This window comes from Chlamydotis macqueenii, chromosome 1 (assembly GCF_036417535.1).
Source record: "Chlamydotis macqueenii isolate bChlMac1 chromosome 1, bChlMac1.mat, whole genome shotgun sequence".
NCBI lineage: Eukaryota > Metazoa > Chordata > Aves > Otidiformes > Otididae > Chlamydotis > Chlamydotis macqueenii.
In genome coordinates, this window is record NC_141556.1 from 68362179 (window position 1) to 68377629 (window position 15451).

Here is a 15451-nt window from a genome sequence, read left to right on the forward strand (position 1 = left end):
CATAGCAGTGCTTCTTGTATCAAGTACACTGCTACTTAAACACTAGCCTTGCTTTTTTGTAAGGCGTATCCTTGAGAGCTGAAGGTCTCTTTGATTTGCAAGGTTGTGCAGACTATCATGAACATCTTATCCAGATCTCCATGGCAGGGGACTTGGCCTAGATGATCTTAAAAGGCCCCTTCCAACCCAAACCATTCAATGTTTCTATGACCTTGAGTTAATTATTTATGATATTGAAAACTGAGAATCCTAACAGAAGAGATCCATTAGTAGAAAAAGCCAGTAAAATTGACAGTGTGGGAAATGATGTCGGTAAATGTTGTTGAGTCAGAATGAAACCAAATTTGTTTTTTATTAATATGCTTTCTGGCCCAGCAGGAGATGTGTCTATTTCAGAAGGATACTAAACCTATTTTATATCTTGATGTTGCCTAATGCTTTTCTCAATAGAATTAATGGGATAATCTAGGCAGTTGAGAGTGTATTTAATACTGTCTTATACTGCTGTAGGATGTGCCTTGAGCTGATCAATATTTATATCAATCACCTGCTATAAAATATGAAGTCATTGCCCAGACTTGCTCAGAGGTGATGTTGACTGGAATGATAAATGAAGGCAGTAGACAGTACAAGGGGCGTGGATTATGTACGAATATTCATTGAGTCAGTCAAGTTGTTCTACTCTTAACAAGTGTGAGGTTATACGTAAAAATGCAAAGGATGTATACTGTGTATTACATAGCAGAGATCTGTGTTCTGGATAAACAAAATTGAGTCAAGACCTATGGTGGGAGGACCTCTTCAAAAGATGAAACTTCAGTGGCTACTGCAAGCCTTGGGTACAAAGCAAGTATTAGCATGTCATTACTCTCTCTCAGAAAACAAAAATATTGAAGAATCTAGATTGGAAGAAATCTCCTTTTATTTATTAGAATACAAAAGTTTTAAGCAGCTTGTTCAGTTAACTTGTTGATGGAAATAGTTAATAAGGCCTTACTCTAAGGAGAGCACTATAATGTGGAACAAATGCACAGTCAGATCTGATCTCTGGCTCAAAGTTCAGGACACTAACCTGAACATTACTAATAATAATTCATAGATAAAGTATGTGAGGTTGTATACTAGATTCTCAGTCACTTTAGAGGGCATTATTAATAAGTAATCTTGATTTTAGTGCTAACCTTGATATGGGCATAGGAGGGAGAAAGTGTTGTGGCTTGTAATACGGAGGAGGCCAATCTCCATACAGGTTGTGGGGGGAGGTATATGGCAGCTTTATTCCTCAAGCCTGAAAGGCACAAAAGGCTCATTCTCTGTTTTCTAGCTTTCTCAGATTTGTTTACCTTGGAAGCTGAAGTGTTGAATGGAGTCTCTGATGGGCCATGAGCATTGTAGTAAGCAAACAGAAATGTAGAACTTTTGTGCCCCTCCTGATTTTTTTCCTCAATGGAAAGTTAGAGCGTATCATAATATGTAGATGATGTGATAAGTCAACATAGGGTAGGAAACTGCCAAACCTTGTTCCTGTGAAGTTATTAGTGATGTGTTCCGGCTGAATATCTAGGCTCAATGGGTTTTTTGGTTTTGTTTTCATAACTCTCTTGGTATACCTTGGGCATATGGATGTTTCTCTTTATTTGAATTTTGCTTCTAACCGATGTCTGTTACTGCTTTTCTTTGATAACTTGCCTTTGTCTGACTGGGACATTAGTTTCTGAAATAACTTGGAAGTCAAACAAATGAGTAAATGTCCATTACTGGATTATGAGCTGAACAGAAGTGTCAGTTAAACAGAATAATCTTCAGATTTGAACTAAAAATTGAGGTGAAGCGTTTGTAACAAACAGGGTAAATGGAATCCTCTCCTTGACTTGCCTTTTATTATCCAAAAATGCCATATATGTTATAGAGGCATTAAGGCAGACATGGTGACATTGAAACATAAAATAGAAAGTAATCCTTCCCTAGAGGTGGGTAGGCTGCAAGCCTCAGACTCCATATCTGGGCTTTAATGAAGCGTAACTCACAGAAGAACACTGCTTTCTTCCAAACCTAGTGAAAATATGTGCAAAATGGATTAGACATGTGAGTTGTTCTCAGATACTTAAGAATGTAATAATTTTTTTGCTGGTTCTTTTGAATTCCTTCCTCAGTGCCGTACAAGGAAAGAAGACTTCTTTATTTAAAACAACATCACCTTTCTCTGTTCATCTTTCTACAAAGCATTTTCTCTATTTTTTTTCCCCCCTCCTCAGTGTTCTGAGGATTATAAACACAATGATGAGTCACCTCAAGAAGACGAAGGGTTTATGGGTATGTCACCTCTTCTACAAGCCCACCATGCTATGGAGAGGATGGAAGAGTTCGTATGTAAGGTAAGGACTTGTCAAAACTGATGAAGCAGTTTCCTTTTTTAGGAAGCTCCAGTGAGCAACAGACTATACCTGCAGCAACTGTGTTATTAACGTGAGGGAGAGCAGGTACAGACCATCCCTGACTGGGCTTTTTGTAACTAGTAACAATACAGCTTCTCAGGATCTCAATCTGACGTAAATGAATACATTGTAAAGCATGGAACAACAGGGATTACAAATGAGACCCTACAGCTGATCATGCAACTGAGGAGTCTCTCTTGAGGAACACTTGTGAATGCAAAGCAGAATTAAAGCTTTCTGCTTCCTGTGTTCCTGGTTCAGGCACTTTCATTTACGAGGTCGTTTTTTTTTTTTCCAGTTTTCTTCAAACAGGCAAATATTTTGCTTTTCCAACACCATTTGCATCCATTGTAGAATAAGCTTTGTCTCTTACTTGAAAAGAAAACAAGGCTTTATTAAAAGTATATCTAAGTAAATCCATTTTAGATTTAGTAATTGCTGACCTTGGCTCAATTTTTCCTACTTTTTAAAGCTGTGGGACTGTATCAGTCTCTGGCCCTCCTTTCTGGTGAAAGGAGTGCTGCCCCTCTATACACTTGTTCCTCCTGATTTTATGAACTATTCTTTGGAGTTTTTACAGAGGGACACTAGTTACTTGGTCATCTTTTGTGTGAGGGTTGTTTTGTCGTTTGTTTGTTTGTTTGTTTTTTTGTTTGGGTTTTTAAAAATCTATGAATCTTTTCCCCTTTTTAGATGTTCTGTAGTGTGGATTGTGTAAAATGAATTCCCTCCTGCTGTTCCTACCTCAGTTGAAATTTTTGGTTCGTGAACTAAACTAGTTAGTTTCTTGTTTAATTATTTAAGACCCCAGTCTTTAACTGGGTTGGTTATTCTGATTAGTTTTGTTCTGCTTCCATGAAGGAGTGTGGAGAATTGATTTTAAACCTCTGAACTCTTGCTGAAACTGAAATAAGAATGTAGCTTTTTAAACTTAGTGTTTCAGGATTCTTCAGGCTCACTCCTGTATTACTAGCCAGACGGCAAATCCAACGAACCCTGCAGAAACAACCCCGGTACATAAAGCAATTCCCTGATTCCTCTCTGCTTGGCAGTGCTGCTTCTGAAGCCCAACTGAAGACTGCATGTATCTTATGTTACCGAAGCAGTGCTAAGAACACCCTGTGCATACTTTTTTCATTTGGAACCACCTGCAACAATAGATGTGTGCACATATGCTCTTTCTCTCTTTAAAGAAGAAATCTGATGGAATTGAGAGTCATGGATCTGTTGCCTTAACTGGCCTGTCACCGTTTCTTTTGGGAGTGTGGGAACATTTTTTTTTTTTTTTTTTTTTCTAGCCTGGATAAGGGATTGGACACTTCTCACAAGACCCTTGCCACTTCAGGCTTTCTGGCCCATATTAGTGCTGATGGGTAGCTTTTTTGCTAGACTGCTCCAAATGCTAGCAGATATATAGTCAAATTGGCTTGTGATTGAAAGAACAGACTTTTACTTTTTTATTTCTTGGAGAGAACTAAGTTTAGGCTTCTTCAATTAAACGGAAAGGAGGATCTGTGAAAATAACAGAACATGGAAATGAATTAAATGCTTTCCCCTCATTAGCAGTAAAAAAACCCAGTAGCTTTCCTGTTCAATGAAATGCTGAAGTATTTCTTTCTCTGATGGTGTAGCTCTAACTTCATAAAGATACTGTTTTGAACAGGGACTTAAGCATTGTATTTCAAATGTAAAGCCTTTCCCCAGAGATCACCAACCCTTTTCTGTTTACTGTACTTGTAGATTAACACTTTTACTAATATGGGTTTTCTGACTTCTGCCATGCATCAGTGGAACTCAATTCCTTGCATTTAACTGAAGTCTTCTAACCTCTAGGTATGGGAGGGCCGATGGAGAGTCATTCCCCATGATGTTCTGCCTGACTGGCTAAAGGACAATGACTACCTGTTGCATGGACACAGACCACCCATGCCTTCCTTCCGGGCTTGTTTCAAGAGTATCTTCAGAATACATACAGAGACTGGTAACATCTGGACACATCTTCTAGGTATTTTCAGCTTGCTCTAATGCCAATTGGCTTCATTGCTCTTTTTCTTTGAGAGTAAGGTAGAAAGAGGCTGTTAAAGTAACAGATTGGTATCCCTCTCCTAAATTTTATGCCGCTAGGCTTGAATGGGACTTCCTTAATTATAGCATTCAATACAAGTGAATGAATTAAAAAATTTCTGGTTGTTTATAAGTTTCTGGTAGATATCCTTTTTTTTTCCCAAGTGTATAGGTGTTAATTGAGATGCATTTCTTACCACTTGAACATACTTAAGTTTCAGCTTCTGTGAGTGGTTTTCAACTTCCAAGGAGCCTTGAAGGGAAACAGTTTCTTTGAACTCTGCCCTTCTCATTTTACATTTTGCAACTGATTTTTTTTTTTTTAATTGTTCTAGAATGTCCAGCTAGTTGTCAGACATCTTGCAAAACAAGTAAAAATACAGAGTTCGTGCAAGTCTGTATTGTATCAGTCTGAGAAGAAGTGTGGTTGGAATACATAACTGAAGTAGGGCAGTACTTTATTCTGCATGTGTGCTGCTGGTTATCATTCAACTCGTATGTTTAGTGCTACTACTGTACATTAAGGTCATGCTTTTAGAAAGAAAAGTGTTCAGTATGCATGAACTTGACACCTTTCTGCTTTACTATTTTTCAGGATGTGTGTTCTTCCTCTGTCTGGGAATCTTCTACATGTTCCGGCCAAACATGTCCTTTGTAGCACCTGTACAGGAGAAAGTGGTTGTTGGATTATTCTTCTTGGGAGCCATACTCTGCCTCTCCTTCTCATGGCTCTTCCACACAGTTTATTGCCACTCAGAAGGTGTTTCCCGGCTCTTCTCCAAGTAAGTGCCTAGAGGATAGGGTAGGGCTAATAGGAAACAAGTGGGAAAACAGAGTTGGGATTTATACCTGAAGCCCCAGTGTAGGAATTGTTCATTGCATCACTGCACATACTTTGGAACAGAGTTAGCAGGGATTCAGTGCAGCTTCTTCTAATTATGGTTCGTTTCAGTGTGAGTTTTTTGTGCTGTCACTTTAGTCTTAAAACGCTATCATTTTCTGCTTTGATGGACGGGTGCATGCATCTTGCTGCTCTAATATACCTAGAGTTTAGTTGCAGGACTTTAAATTGTTAATGCAACTGTCACTTCTTGTCATTTCAACTATTCTGAGTAACTTTGAGTCTTGAACTTATGTAAGACAGCTCCACAGTGTGTATCAAGATATCTTGTTTTTTTTTGTTTTACTACGTGTTCTTTTTGGCTGGCTGCTAAATATCTCCTATTTCCTAAGACTGCTTAACCTAGGATTGTGTAATCTGCAAGACCACCTCTAAAGTAACCCAGCAATTAAAATCCTCTACTGAAAAATTAACTCCCATCTTTTGCAGGAGCATTTTGTCAGGGTGTGTTAAAAAGTAAGGACTGTAGGAATTCCTGTTCTTCACTAGTGTATAGAAAAACAGCGTGGTTGAAAAATAGCAACGTTATTCCCCAGTGATCGCTTAAGCTGATGCCTAGCTAACTTGTGCTTGTCAGAGATGAAAGTGGGTTTTTTGGCTGTGCTCTCACAACATACTTTGTGCCCTTTTCGTGTTCAGACAACTCTTGTGCTGCTTTTTTCCTCATCTGAGGCTTAAATGTGAGCTTCCTTCAAAAAGCTTTGGTCTAAAGGCTGCTGTATGTATTACTGATGACTGTCCAAAACTGGACTTACTAGCTGTCTGTCAAGGTAATCCATTACTGTAGGAGGGCACTGGTGGAAGAGTTGCCATCAGGAAGTAAGTTAAAATAGTGAGAATAAACTTCATTTTGCAGTGAGAAGTAGACAGTTGGTCTACTAAGAAGAGAGTGTTGGTATGAGATCTTCCAAAGGTTCACATTTCTTATCAGACTGATTTTTTTTGTTTCCTTCTAGGCTGGATTATTCTGGCATTGCACTTCTCATAATGGGCAGCTTTGTACCATGGCTGTACTACTCCTTCTATTGTAACCCTCAGCCTTGCTTCATCTATTTGATTGTGATTTGTGTCCTGGGCATCGCAGCCATAATTGTCTCACAATGGGACATGTTTGCAACCCCTGAATACCGGGGTGTGAGGGCAGGTAAGACCTGAAGTTAGCTATTTTGCTTCTTGACTGCCTTTCCTCCTTCCTGCTTGCCACTTGGAAAAAACATCTTGGGAAGACTTGAGAGGGCTTGATGTTCTAGAGAGCTCATATTGTTGGATTGGGAGTGTGACGGGTTTTCTTTCAGCATTGATTATAGCCAACTGGATGCACAGATAAGGGCTGGTGCAAGTCCTGAAAGTGCATTCCTGAAATGGACAGTAACACATGCAGTAGGAAAGGTATTGCAAAGTATTTCTAGCTGTATTTAGCAACTTTACTCGCTTAAAAAATGTCTGACTGCTTGGTGTGTGTATGAGTGTATTCCTTCAATTGTTTGTTTTGCTTTTGTAATAGTAGGCTCAGACACTAGGAAATCATTGAATGATTCAATTAATCTGAGTAATTTGCCTAGATAAAATAGATATTTAAGACAGACTAGTTTTGATCATGTGAAGAGAAAAAGAAAAAGAACAGATTTGGTTTCACATTCTGAGGTAGGAAGAAAGAGAAAGCTTTAGGGGGGCAGCTATGGAATCTGAACATAGTTGAGTTGAATAGTAATATTTCTTGTTACTTAACCTGCACATGCTGTCTACAGTAAATCTAGATTTCCTGGACAAGCTATGGGTGTACCTTCAGAGGGTTCAGCCTTACAAACTTAAAATCTGTGGATGGGACATGATTATTCCCCCAACGGACACTTTCATTTTTTTTTTTTTTTAACAAGATTTCTGTACTTGCTGCTGAAATCTAAATGACTAAACCATGTTCTCATATATGGCAGATCAGGTGAGCCTCAGATGCTTTTCTGTTTCCTAGGACTGCTTGTACAGTATATGATAAGTAATCTCTTTGTCGTCTCTCCTTGTCTTGCTCTTGAAAGATTATGGTAAAGTGAGACGTAGTTCCTGTAGTCTCAGTGCCCTCTACAGTCTAAGATGCGTAACTGGCTCAAGGTACATGAAAGCTGGCAGATGCAATCATTAAATGAAATATTTCAGTGTCTGCTGGAATGTAAACTAAGTAGCTTCTGCTATACGAAGGAAGTCTATGCATTCTTTAACTTTCTCTCCAGCAAAGCTCTTCTGGGGACCTCCAGCTTCAAGAGTGGTCACCTCTCTGCTGCTTTGGCAAATCTGAGTTTTCCCTCCATAGCTTTTGTGTTTTCATTGTCTCCCTTTACCGCCACTGTGTTAAAATCTGACTCTCCGACATTTTCTTTACCTCCCAGGAGTATTTCTAGGTCTGGGTCTTAGTGGAGTTATTCCCACCCTGCACTTTGTCATCTCTGAGGGGCTCCTGAAAGCAGCCACAATGGGGCAGATAGGCTGGCTGGCACTCATGGCATGCCTGTACATCACTGGTGCTGCACTATATGCTGCCCGCATCCCGGAGAGATTCTTCCCTGGCAAGTGTGACATCTGGGTGAGTCTACGGAGTGACTGGATGACAAGATCAACATGAAAGCTGGTTCCCCTTGAGGCTGGAGGATGTTGTGTCAATGTTTTCTTATTGCAAGTATCTAACTGCTGCACCAGAAGCATAGGGTCTTAACCTGTGGGCTCGCTGAGCCCAGCTTGCCTAGTGCCTCTCTTGCTGAGCTGTCACAAGCTGGCTGGTCTGAGGTAACAGCTGGTGTGCAGATTCATTCCAGCACATCTACTAGATAGGTTTAACAGATCGGTAAGCAACTTTGCAAACCTTTTTGTGTGTGTGTTGAGGATCCTGCAAACACACACCTTACCTTGCTTCTGTGCACAACACTGCATGGTTATTTCTCTGATGTTCAGTGTGTTCTCTGGGATCTTCACCATATCTGGCTCTTCATCTTGTGCAGCCAGTGAAAATACTGGATAGAGATGGTAGACTTTGGAGGGATCTCTGGCCCAGAAGGAGAAGTGGAGTGAGCAAGTGGGTGGGTGGGGGAAACTTGACATGAGGGCAAGGATCACAAAGACTGCAGAGGGCAAGATATGTAGGAAAGATGTAAAGAAAGAAATTGGGTAGAGCAAGAGTAGAGATGAGAGGGAGGTGGACCTTTGGAAGGCCACTATACTTCCACTAGAATAGTTTAAGGCCCCTAAAGAAGATTGAAATGAGAATGAGGCATGGGTTGTTTGAGTGGCTTTTGCGCAGCACTGGCTGGCTAGATTTGTTTAAGTGGCCTTGTTATGATAATGAGCTAGGCTCCAAAAGCACTGGTGTACCACCAGCTCTCTTTCAAGCTTTCCGTGGAGCCTGCAAATACACGTTTGTAAAAAATTTTTCAAGAGCATTCTCCATATTAGTGTGGCTTCCCTCGACAAGGGGATGTTTTGTCACATAGCCCTCTCATGGTTTTCATTCTGCTGTACTATAATCAATAGAGTCCTGGGCATTCATTCAGAACATCTGGTTTTTTCTAGGTTTTAATATAATACCATTTTTTTTTCTGTTCTGTTTCTCTGTGGCAGAGAAATAAAATAACTTTCTGAAAATCTACTTGGTAAAACTTACACCTATGACCAGGGCAGAGTTTGTACCTGTTAGCTGCATGAGATAGCCCTTTTTGTTAACAAACCCCCAGCATGTGTTGTGGAGGAACTAATTTTGAAAGTGTCCTGCTTAAGCCTTTTGCCCAAAGCTCTGAAATGATTCTTGTCCCTTCACAAAGATGCACGATAACATTTATGTAGTGTATTTGTTGATTGGCCAGCTGGTTTAAGATGACTGAAGGAAAGGGTGGGGAGTGTGTGTGTGAGGAATTTGATTATTTTGCTAATGATAGGAGAGGGATGGGCTTGGACAACATGCACAACTTGGAGACAATTGCAGCTTGTGGTCTGAGGTACTGCTACGTGTTACTGTGTACTTCAGCTGAATGTGTGGCTTTTTGGAGACAGGGTAGCACTAGAACCTATAGTATCCCTGGCTGAACAGAAGTGTTTTCTTTTCTGCAGTTCCACTCCCATCAGCTGTTTCACGTCTTTGTAGTGGCTGGCGCTTTCGTGCACTTCCATGGGGTTTCGAACCTCCAGGAGTTCCGTTTCACAGTCGGAGGAGGCTGCACAGAGGAAGATGGGATGCAGTAAAACCAGCCTTCAGCCCAAGATCGTAACCAAAACAGTACCGCAAGGGCGGTTGAAGTATACAGGCTAGCAAAATGAATACCTAAGAAGAATCCAAGTTTCAGTTGCTGAGGCATGGAGCTTCATGGGGATTCTGACTAACCAAGATGAATTCAATACCTCAAACAATGGAATGAATCAATTTGAAGACCAGGAAATTCTGAAACCCTAATTTATTCTTGGGATCTACAGATTGAGCTACAGAGGACCCTTCCAAATCGGCTTCTGTTCAATGCCATATTTATTTGTAGAAGTGGGGAGGGATAGCTTAGCAGTTTGCTTTTTTTTAAAAAAAAAAAAGAAAAAAAATCGAGGTTAAATTTATATCCTCTTGGAGGGTTTGGGAGTTGATTTTAGATGCTCTTTTGGGAGAAAAACAAAATGTAAATAAGATTTCTAACTTTCTGTTTAAATAAAATTTATATAAATGTTTTAAACAATGGGTGGGGGGGAGGGTTTTTGTAAAGAATGCAACATGCAAGTACCACACACTGTTTCAATTTTGCACAAAATAAATGATTGCAGGAGGACCAGGTAAAATTCCCAGGAGTGAAGCATGTTGGCCCTGTAGATTTTCCTGGTGGGCCAGTATGCCCTGGGCAATGTGGGGTCCTGGCCAGCACTTGGAGTAGGTTCAGTACATGTACACAAGGGTTGTGAAGGCTGGATTAATCGTGTTGTCATCCAGGTCACAGTGTTAGCAAGTTTACTTACTCGAGTAGCTCGAAAGAAAGATCTGCGCCCTGCCTAAGTGTGTGGGGCAGCTGCCTTCCAGGCTTGCGTGGCCTGTGTGGTTTTGGGCAGTGAATCTTACAGTGAGTTGTTTTGGTTCCCATCATATGAATTGGAGCACGATGGGATAACGGCACACGAAATGGCAAACAGCTCGACTCCATCAGTGCCTGCCTATACCCAAAGGCCCCCGTTGAGCAGGTGGTTGCCATTTGCGGGCCTGCCCTGTTTTGTCTGAACGAGTGGTGGTAATGCACTTGTCAAAAGATAGTTGAGCGTGTGATGGGACGCAGAGGTGGGGTTAAGGTAGACTGGAAAGAGGAAGCTGTGTGCTCCAGGACTTGGAGTTAACAGTTACTGCAGACCTCAAGCATATTACCTTCTCATGTGTCAGGCTCCATATGCCAAGGGAGTTTGCAGGTTTGTCTTTTTAAGAGGAAAAATCCATGATCAGCCCAATGCAGTTCCTTTTTTTTTTTCCTTTTTTTTTTTCTTTTTCCTCCTCTTTTTTATCCCCTTAGGTCTGCTTCCCATCTGTGCTTTAGCAATGGGACTGCTGGTATTTCTTAAACTGAAAACTAAGAGTTCAGCTGGATTGCTGTGGAGCAGACGCACCTCCTGTATAAAGGGAGGCATGTACCCTTCTCTTGTGTAATTGATGTAGCTTGATCTTTGGAGCCCAGTCAGAAGCTAAACTGAAGGAGAATCTTTGGAGTCGTAAGACGAAACTGGAACGTTTTGTTTGTTATGGCACAGGTATTGCTTGGAGTGTTTAGTTGGAAATTCAGAGCAATTACCTCTCTCATAGATGAGTTAAACAGCTCATAAAATACTGTATTTCACAAGGAAGGAAGGTAAAGAGTGGGGTTTTTGTTGTGTGGGTTTTTTGTTGTGGTTTTTCTTTTCTTTTTTTTTTTTTTTTTGACTCCTGCAAGTTTGAATTTTCATCCTTCAAGAGAAAAATGTGGATTGCAGAGATCTTCCTGTATCCTGGGGAGTTACTTTGCCTAATGGAGTCAAGTAGAAGCAGAATGCCTTCTGAAAAGTTGATTGGATGTTAAGGCTTCGCCCCTCGAATGGAGTCTTTGTAAAGCCTCTGAGAGCAAGGTCAGCTGCAGAAAGAGGTGCTGCAGCAGAGTCTGTGAGCCTAGAGGGACATGTTCTCAGTAGGATAACTACACTGGATGCCTGTAGGGCCAGAAGACATTTATCACAGGTCTGTGTGGTACTACGATGAAGTAAAGAGCAGTATTAACCTGGATGTAAGGGCTAATAGCGCTGGCATCCCCAACAAAGATGTCGAGTTGCCTGGCAGGGAGCATACTGGTGTCTGGGGAAAGCGTGGCACATATCAGAGTCGGCGTTGTCTGTGAGGCGCTTTGGGATACCTCTGTAACAGTACCAGCAGAAGCGGCAGCCTCCATCCCGGATCATCCCGCGTTCACTCCTTGAAGGGTGATTGTAACCTGGTCCTACACAGCACAGAACTATTTACTGAAACACAGTACTCCACCTGCTATTCTTAACCCAGTCAGTCTCTCCGTTTGAGAAGTTTGTGTGTTCCAATAAAAACAACCTAGCTGTGCACTTTTCTGTAGCTCTTGCTGAGAACTCTTCCCAGGTTGGCACCTGAATGCCTTACTCTCAGCAGTCAGAGGCTTGCTTGCTCTGTGTGCAGGTTATTGCCATAGAATAGTTAGGACCTACAGCTTCTTTCCTTCCCCATTAAATAGTGGCCTTGTTCAGTATATTTCTTTTTAAGAATTGCTTACTGTTGAAAGCAATGAAGCACATTCTGGGGTTTTGATGGTTGGGGACTATGGTGATGGTTCCATATAAGATGGGATCTTATTACTTGCTGTATTCTTAACTTCTGCTAATAAAAGAACCAAATGGAATATTGTCTAGTTTGGGTCTCTCTGTGCTGTGTGTGAAGCTTGAAAGAGTCGCTCTCCCTTTCTTCCTTCCCAGTGCTTCCAGGCAGCACTTAATCGGTAAAAGACTTGTGGTGCAGAAACCAAACTGAGACCTAAAGGCTTGTTTACGTACGGTTGAACCGATGCTTGCCGTTTGCCTCCTCGAGCAAATCCCAGTTCGTGTGACTGACACATTAGTTCTGCTACGTGGCGTCCTCTTGAAGTCTGTAATTCACATCAAGTATGTGCCTGGTCTTGCCGTAGGATTTCAATACTGTTTAACCTGTATAAACATGGCAGCAGACAAAGGTGTCCGTGGACCGTGCTGCCTCTTAGTTACAGTGCTAATCTCGAGGGAAAGTTGTTTTTCCAAAGTCTAGACTTTTATTCAATGCCCGATGGAGTTGCCAGTTGTAGTGCAGGGCAGATTGTTTAGTGGGGGAAGGAGTAGAAACTGTGATTTATGGACAGCATTGGAAAGCCAATGGTGAAGGACTGAGGGGTGAGAGCTTGCGAGGAGGAAAATGGGCAGGAGGGACGGAGGATGTGAAGAACAAGAGCTGGGGGACAAGAGAGGGTGGGTGCTGGAGACCTTGGTGGTTGTGGGGAAATTTTTAGGTGAGTTGAGATTGGGAAGAGATGTTTAGAAGGCCTGGATTCAAACTCCTGGTGTATGGGAAATGCCTCCCATCCTGTAAGGGACTGACCATCTCCTGGAATGCAGGCTTAGGGGCTGGCAGGGATGGGAAGGAGTCGGGTTTGGCTGGGGAGGGAGTGGGGCTGGTGCTGACCAGAACAGCCCTGTGCCTGGAGCGGGGCCTTCTGCTCCTTCATCGCCGTTCCTTGGCTGTCAGCAAACATCTGTGAACCGCCTGGGTAAGATACGTCTGATCCTTGCCTTGCGCTGTCTCACGCTGAGCCTGGGCATCCACAGCTGTGCTGTCTGTCAGTTACTCAAGATACATGTTTTGCAGTGACTTACGAGAGAGCCAGCTCGAGTAAATGACCTGTGACAGCTTGAGGTCTCAGGATGGATGGGTTTTTTGTTTGTGTGTTTGTTTCTTTGGTTTTTTCTTTTTTTTTCCTTCAAATTTGAGATGTGTGGAGAACTTTGGCATCAGATTGCATATGAATTAGGCTAAAAAAAGCTGCCACATTTCAATATGAGTTGCGTTTATTCTGTTTTCAGAAAGCAGAGTGATATTTAAAAGTCACCTGTGAAGGCTAAAGTTGTGTGTCCTGCCTCCTCTGCACGTAATGTGGGCATGCTTTGCTCTGTCCCAAGGATCGTTTGTTTCACTCATTGCGAGGAGTGAACTTATCCCGAGTACGGATTAAAGTGCTGCAATCAAGGTGAATGTCTAAGGCTGTTGCCTAACTTTTTAAGGAGCTGAAAATAAATTAAGCGTATGATTAGGATGGAAGGAGCCAAGTTTGGTTTAGTTGAAGCTGTTAGCGGCTTCCCTGCAAAACTGAAGTGGTTTTCTTTTCCTCCCTGCCACACCCCGCCCACCCCGCCTCCTGTGTGGCATCAAGCAGTTTGTTTGAACCAAACTCTCCTGGTGGTCAGTGCTTCTATATTTGTCTGGAGTGCCCAAGTCGAAGTTCTCCAGGCTGATTTCCAGGAGTGCTGAGCACTGATGTACTTCGAATGAAGCTTCCTGTGAAGATCAATTCCCTGGAGAAGATGTCTGTTAATTCCTAGGTCCATATTGCTCTTCATGAAGAAGGAATACTGTCCTCAAGCTCCTGACAACATTGAGCACGTCACAGCTGATCATTTTCAGCTATTTTAATGATGAGCAACGGTAGGAAAAGCGCACGAGGAAACCCTCTGCCTGGCATCACCTGGGCAGCGCTGTAGTTCAGCCACGCGAGAGGACTTTGGCGCAGCTGGTCCCTTGTTCACCGTCTTGTTCACCATTGGGAAGGTGGGCTCCTTGGGGAGGGATGGTGGGATGCGAGCCTGGCCCTCCTGCGTGTGTGCAAGGGGACGCCCTGACTGCTCAGTCTTAATTCTGGCATTTCCAGGAGCCTCACTTTGCCCTTCCCTCCTCTAGTAAAATTCATGTTTGAACAGCAGAGCGGTTATTGTTTCTGACCTGGAGATGTTTGCACTGGAGCTTCAAGATGAAGCTGCTAAAAAGCAAGACCATATCTGGTAGTGGTACAGCCGGGCACAGAGGCTCTTCACAGTTGGCATAAAAACCGAACCGCTCAAGTTGTAAACGAGACAGGGAAATCGTGTGCCTGGCTGGGTTCCCAGAGCAACGATGCATTTCCCAAACAGAGGCAACTGACACCCAAACCTGCTCCAGTAGCGATCTCTTATTTTTGTCTCTAACCATGCTGAACCTGCGCGTGTGGTTTGAGGTTTGCCTTAGTGCTGGCTGGAGCTGAGCTCCCCTAAACCCACGCAGTTGTTCCCTTCGGGACCGGCTGGCGGCAGAGGCCGGCTGGGGCAGCTCTCTGCTCGCAACAGGAACAGCTGGGGCTGTGGGGCGGCAGCTGCTGCTGGGAAGGAGAAATGGGAAAGCCGCTCCCTCCCGGGAGGGAGCAGCCGTTGCCACCACCTCCCTGCCTGCTCCTGGCCGCAGCAGCCAGCCCCGGGCTCTGCCCTGGCTCTGGCCCAGCTCACCCCCTCCTGTGCCGGGCTGGGTTTGCTGCCTTTGCCAGGGAGCCTCCTGCCAGTTTTGAAAGCGACACTGTGTCCCTCAGAGCTGGGCAGGAGGGGGGTGACAGCAGCCTACAGCCCCTGCTGCTGGGGGGGGGTCCAGCTGTGTGGCACTGAAGGAAGCCACTGCTGGCTGAAATTTAGACAAGCTTGCGTTTTTGGCTCACAAGTCACCTTACAGCATAAGCGTTCTCGCTCTCGCCAGCATGGGGGCTTTCCCAGCAGCTCCCTGTCCCCTTCCTGCCGGCCCGTGAGAGGCAAGCCCCTGGTGTGACAATGGCCTCCAGGAAGGCTGGTAGCGTCCAGCTGCTGTCTTTGCCGCCTTTCCCTGAGGAGGGCTGAGGAAGCACCGGCGCGCATCCCTGTGCAATGCACGCGCTGCTCCTCGGAACGCTAGCAGGAAGGACAGCAGCCTGGCCCCACTGGAACCAAACGGGTGTGTGCTGATGGGGCTTGGTGCACAACCCTGCCC

At 43.4% G+C, this 15451-nt stretch overlaps 1 protein-coding gene across 3 annotated transcripts in view; it reads left to right on the forward strand.

Annotated features, from left to right (window-relative positions):
- ADIPOR2 (adiponectin receptor 2) overlaps nucleotides 1–12287 on the forward strand; it is a 47535-nt gene extending 35248 nt beyond the window's left edge. The window contains exons 3-9 of one of the 3 annotated variants that reach the window (XM_086755652.1): nucleotides 2256–2375; nucleotides 3371–3448; nucleotides 4269–4440; nucleotides 5095–5281; nucleotides 6357–6544; nucleotides 7782–7975; nucleotides 9490–12287. In XM_086755652.1, coding sequence (XP_086611778.1) covers nucleotides 2256–2375; nucleotides 3371–3448; nucleotides 4269–4440; nucleotides 5095–5281; nucleotides 6357–6544; nucleotides 7782–7975; nucleotides 9490–9621 — 1071 coding nt within the window. In that variant the 3' untranslated portion in view covers nucleotides 9622–12287. Of the gene's footprint in view, nucleotides 1–2255; nucleotides 2376–3370; nucleotides 3449–4268; nucleotides 4441–5094; nucleotides 5282–6356; nucleotides 6545–7781; nucleotides 8065–9489 lie in introns of all 3 variants that reach the window. The other 2 variants (XR_015259560.1, XM_086755641.1) reach the window with 2 other exon arrangements.
- The last annotated feature ends 3164 nt before the right edge of the window (nucleotides 12288–15451 follow it).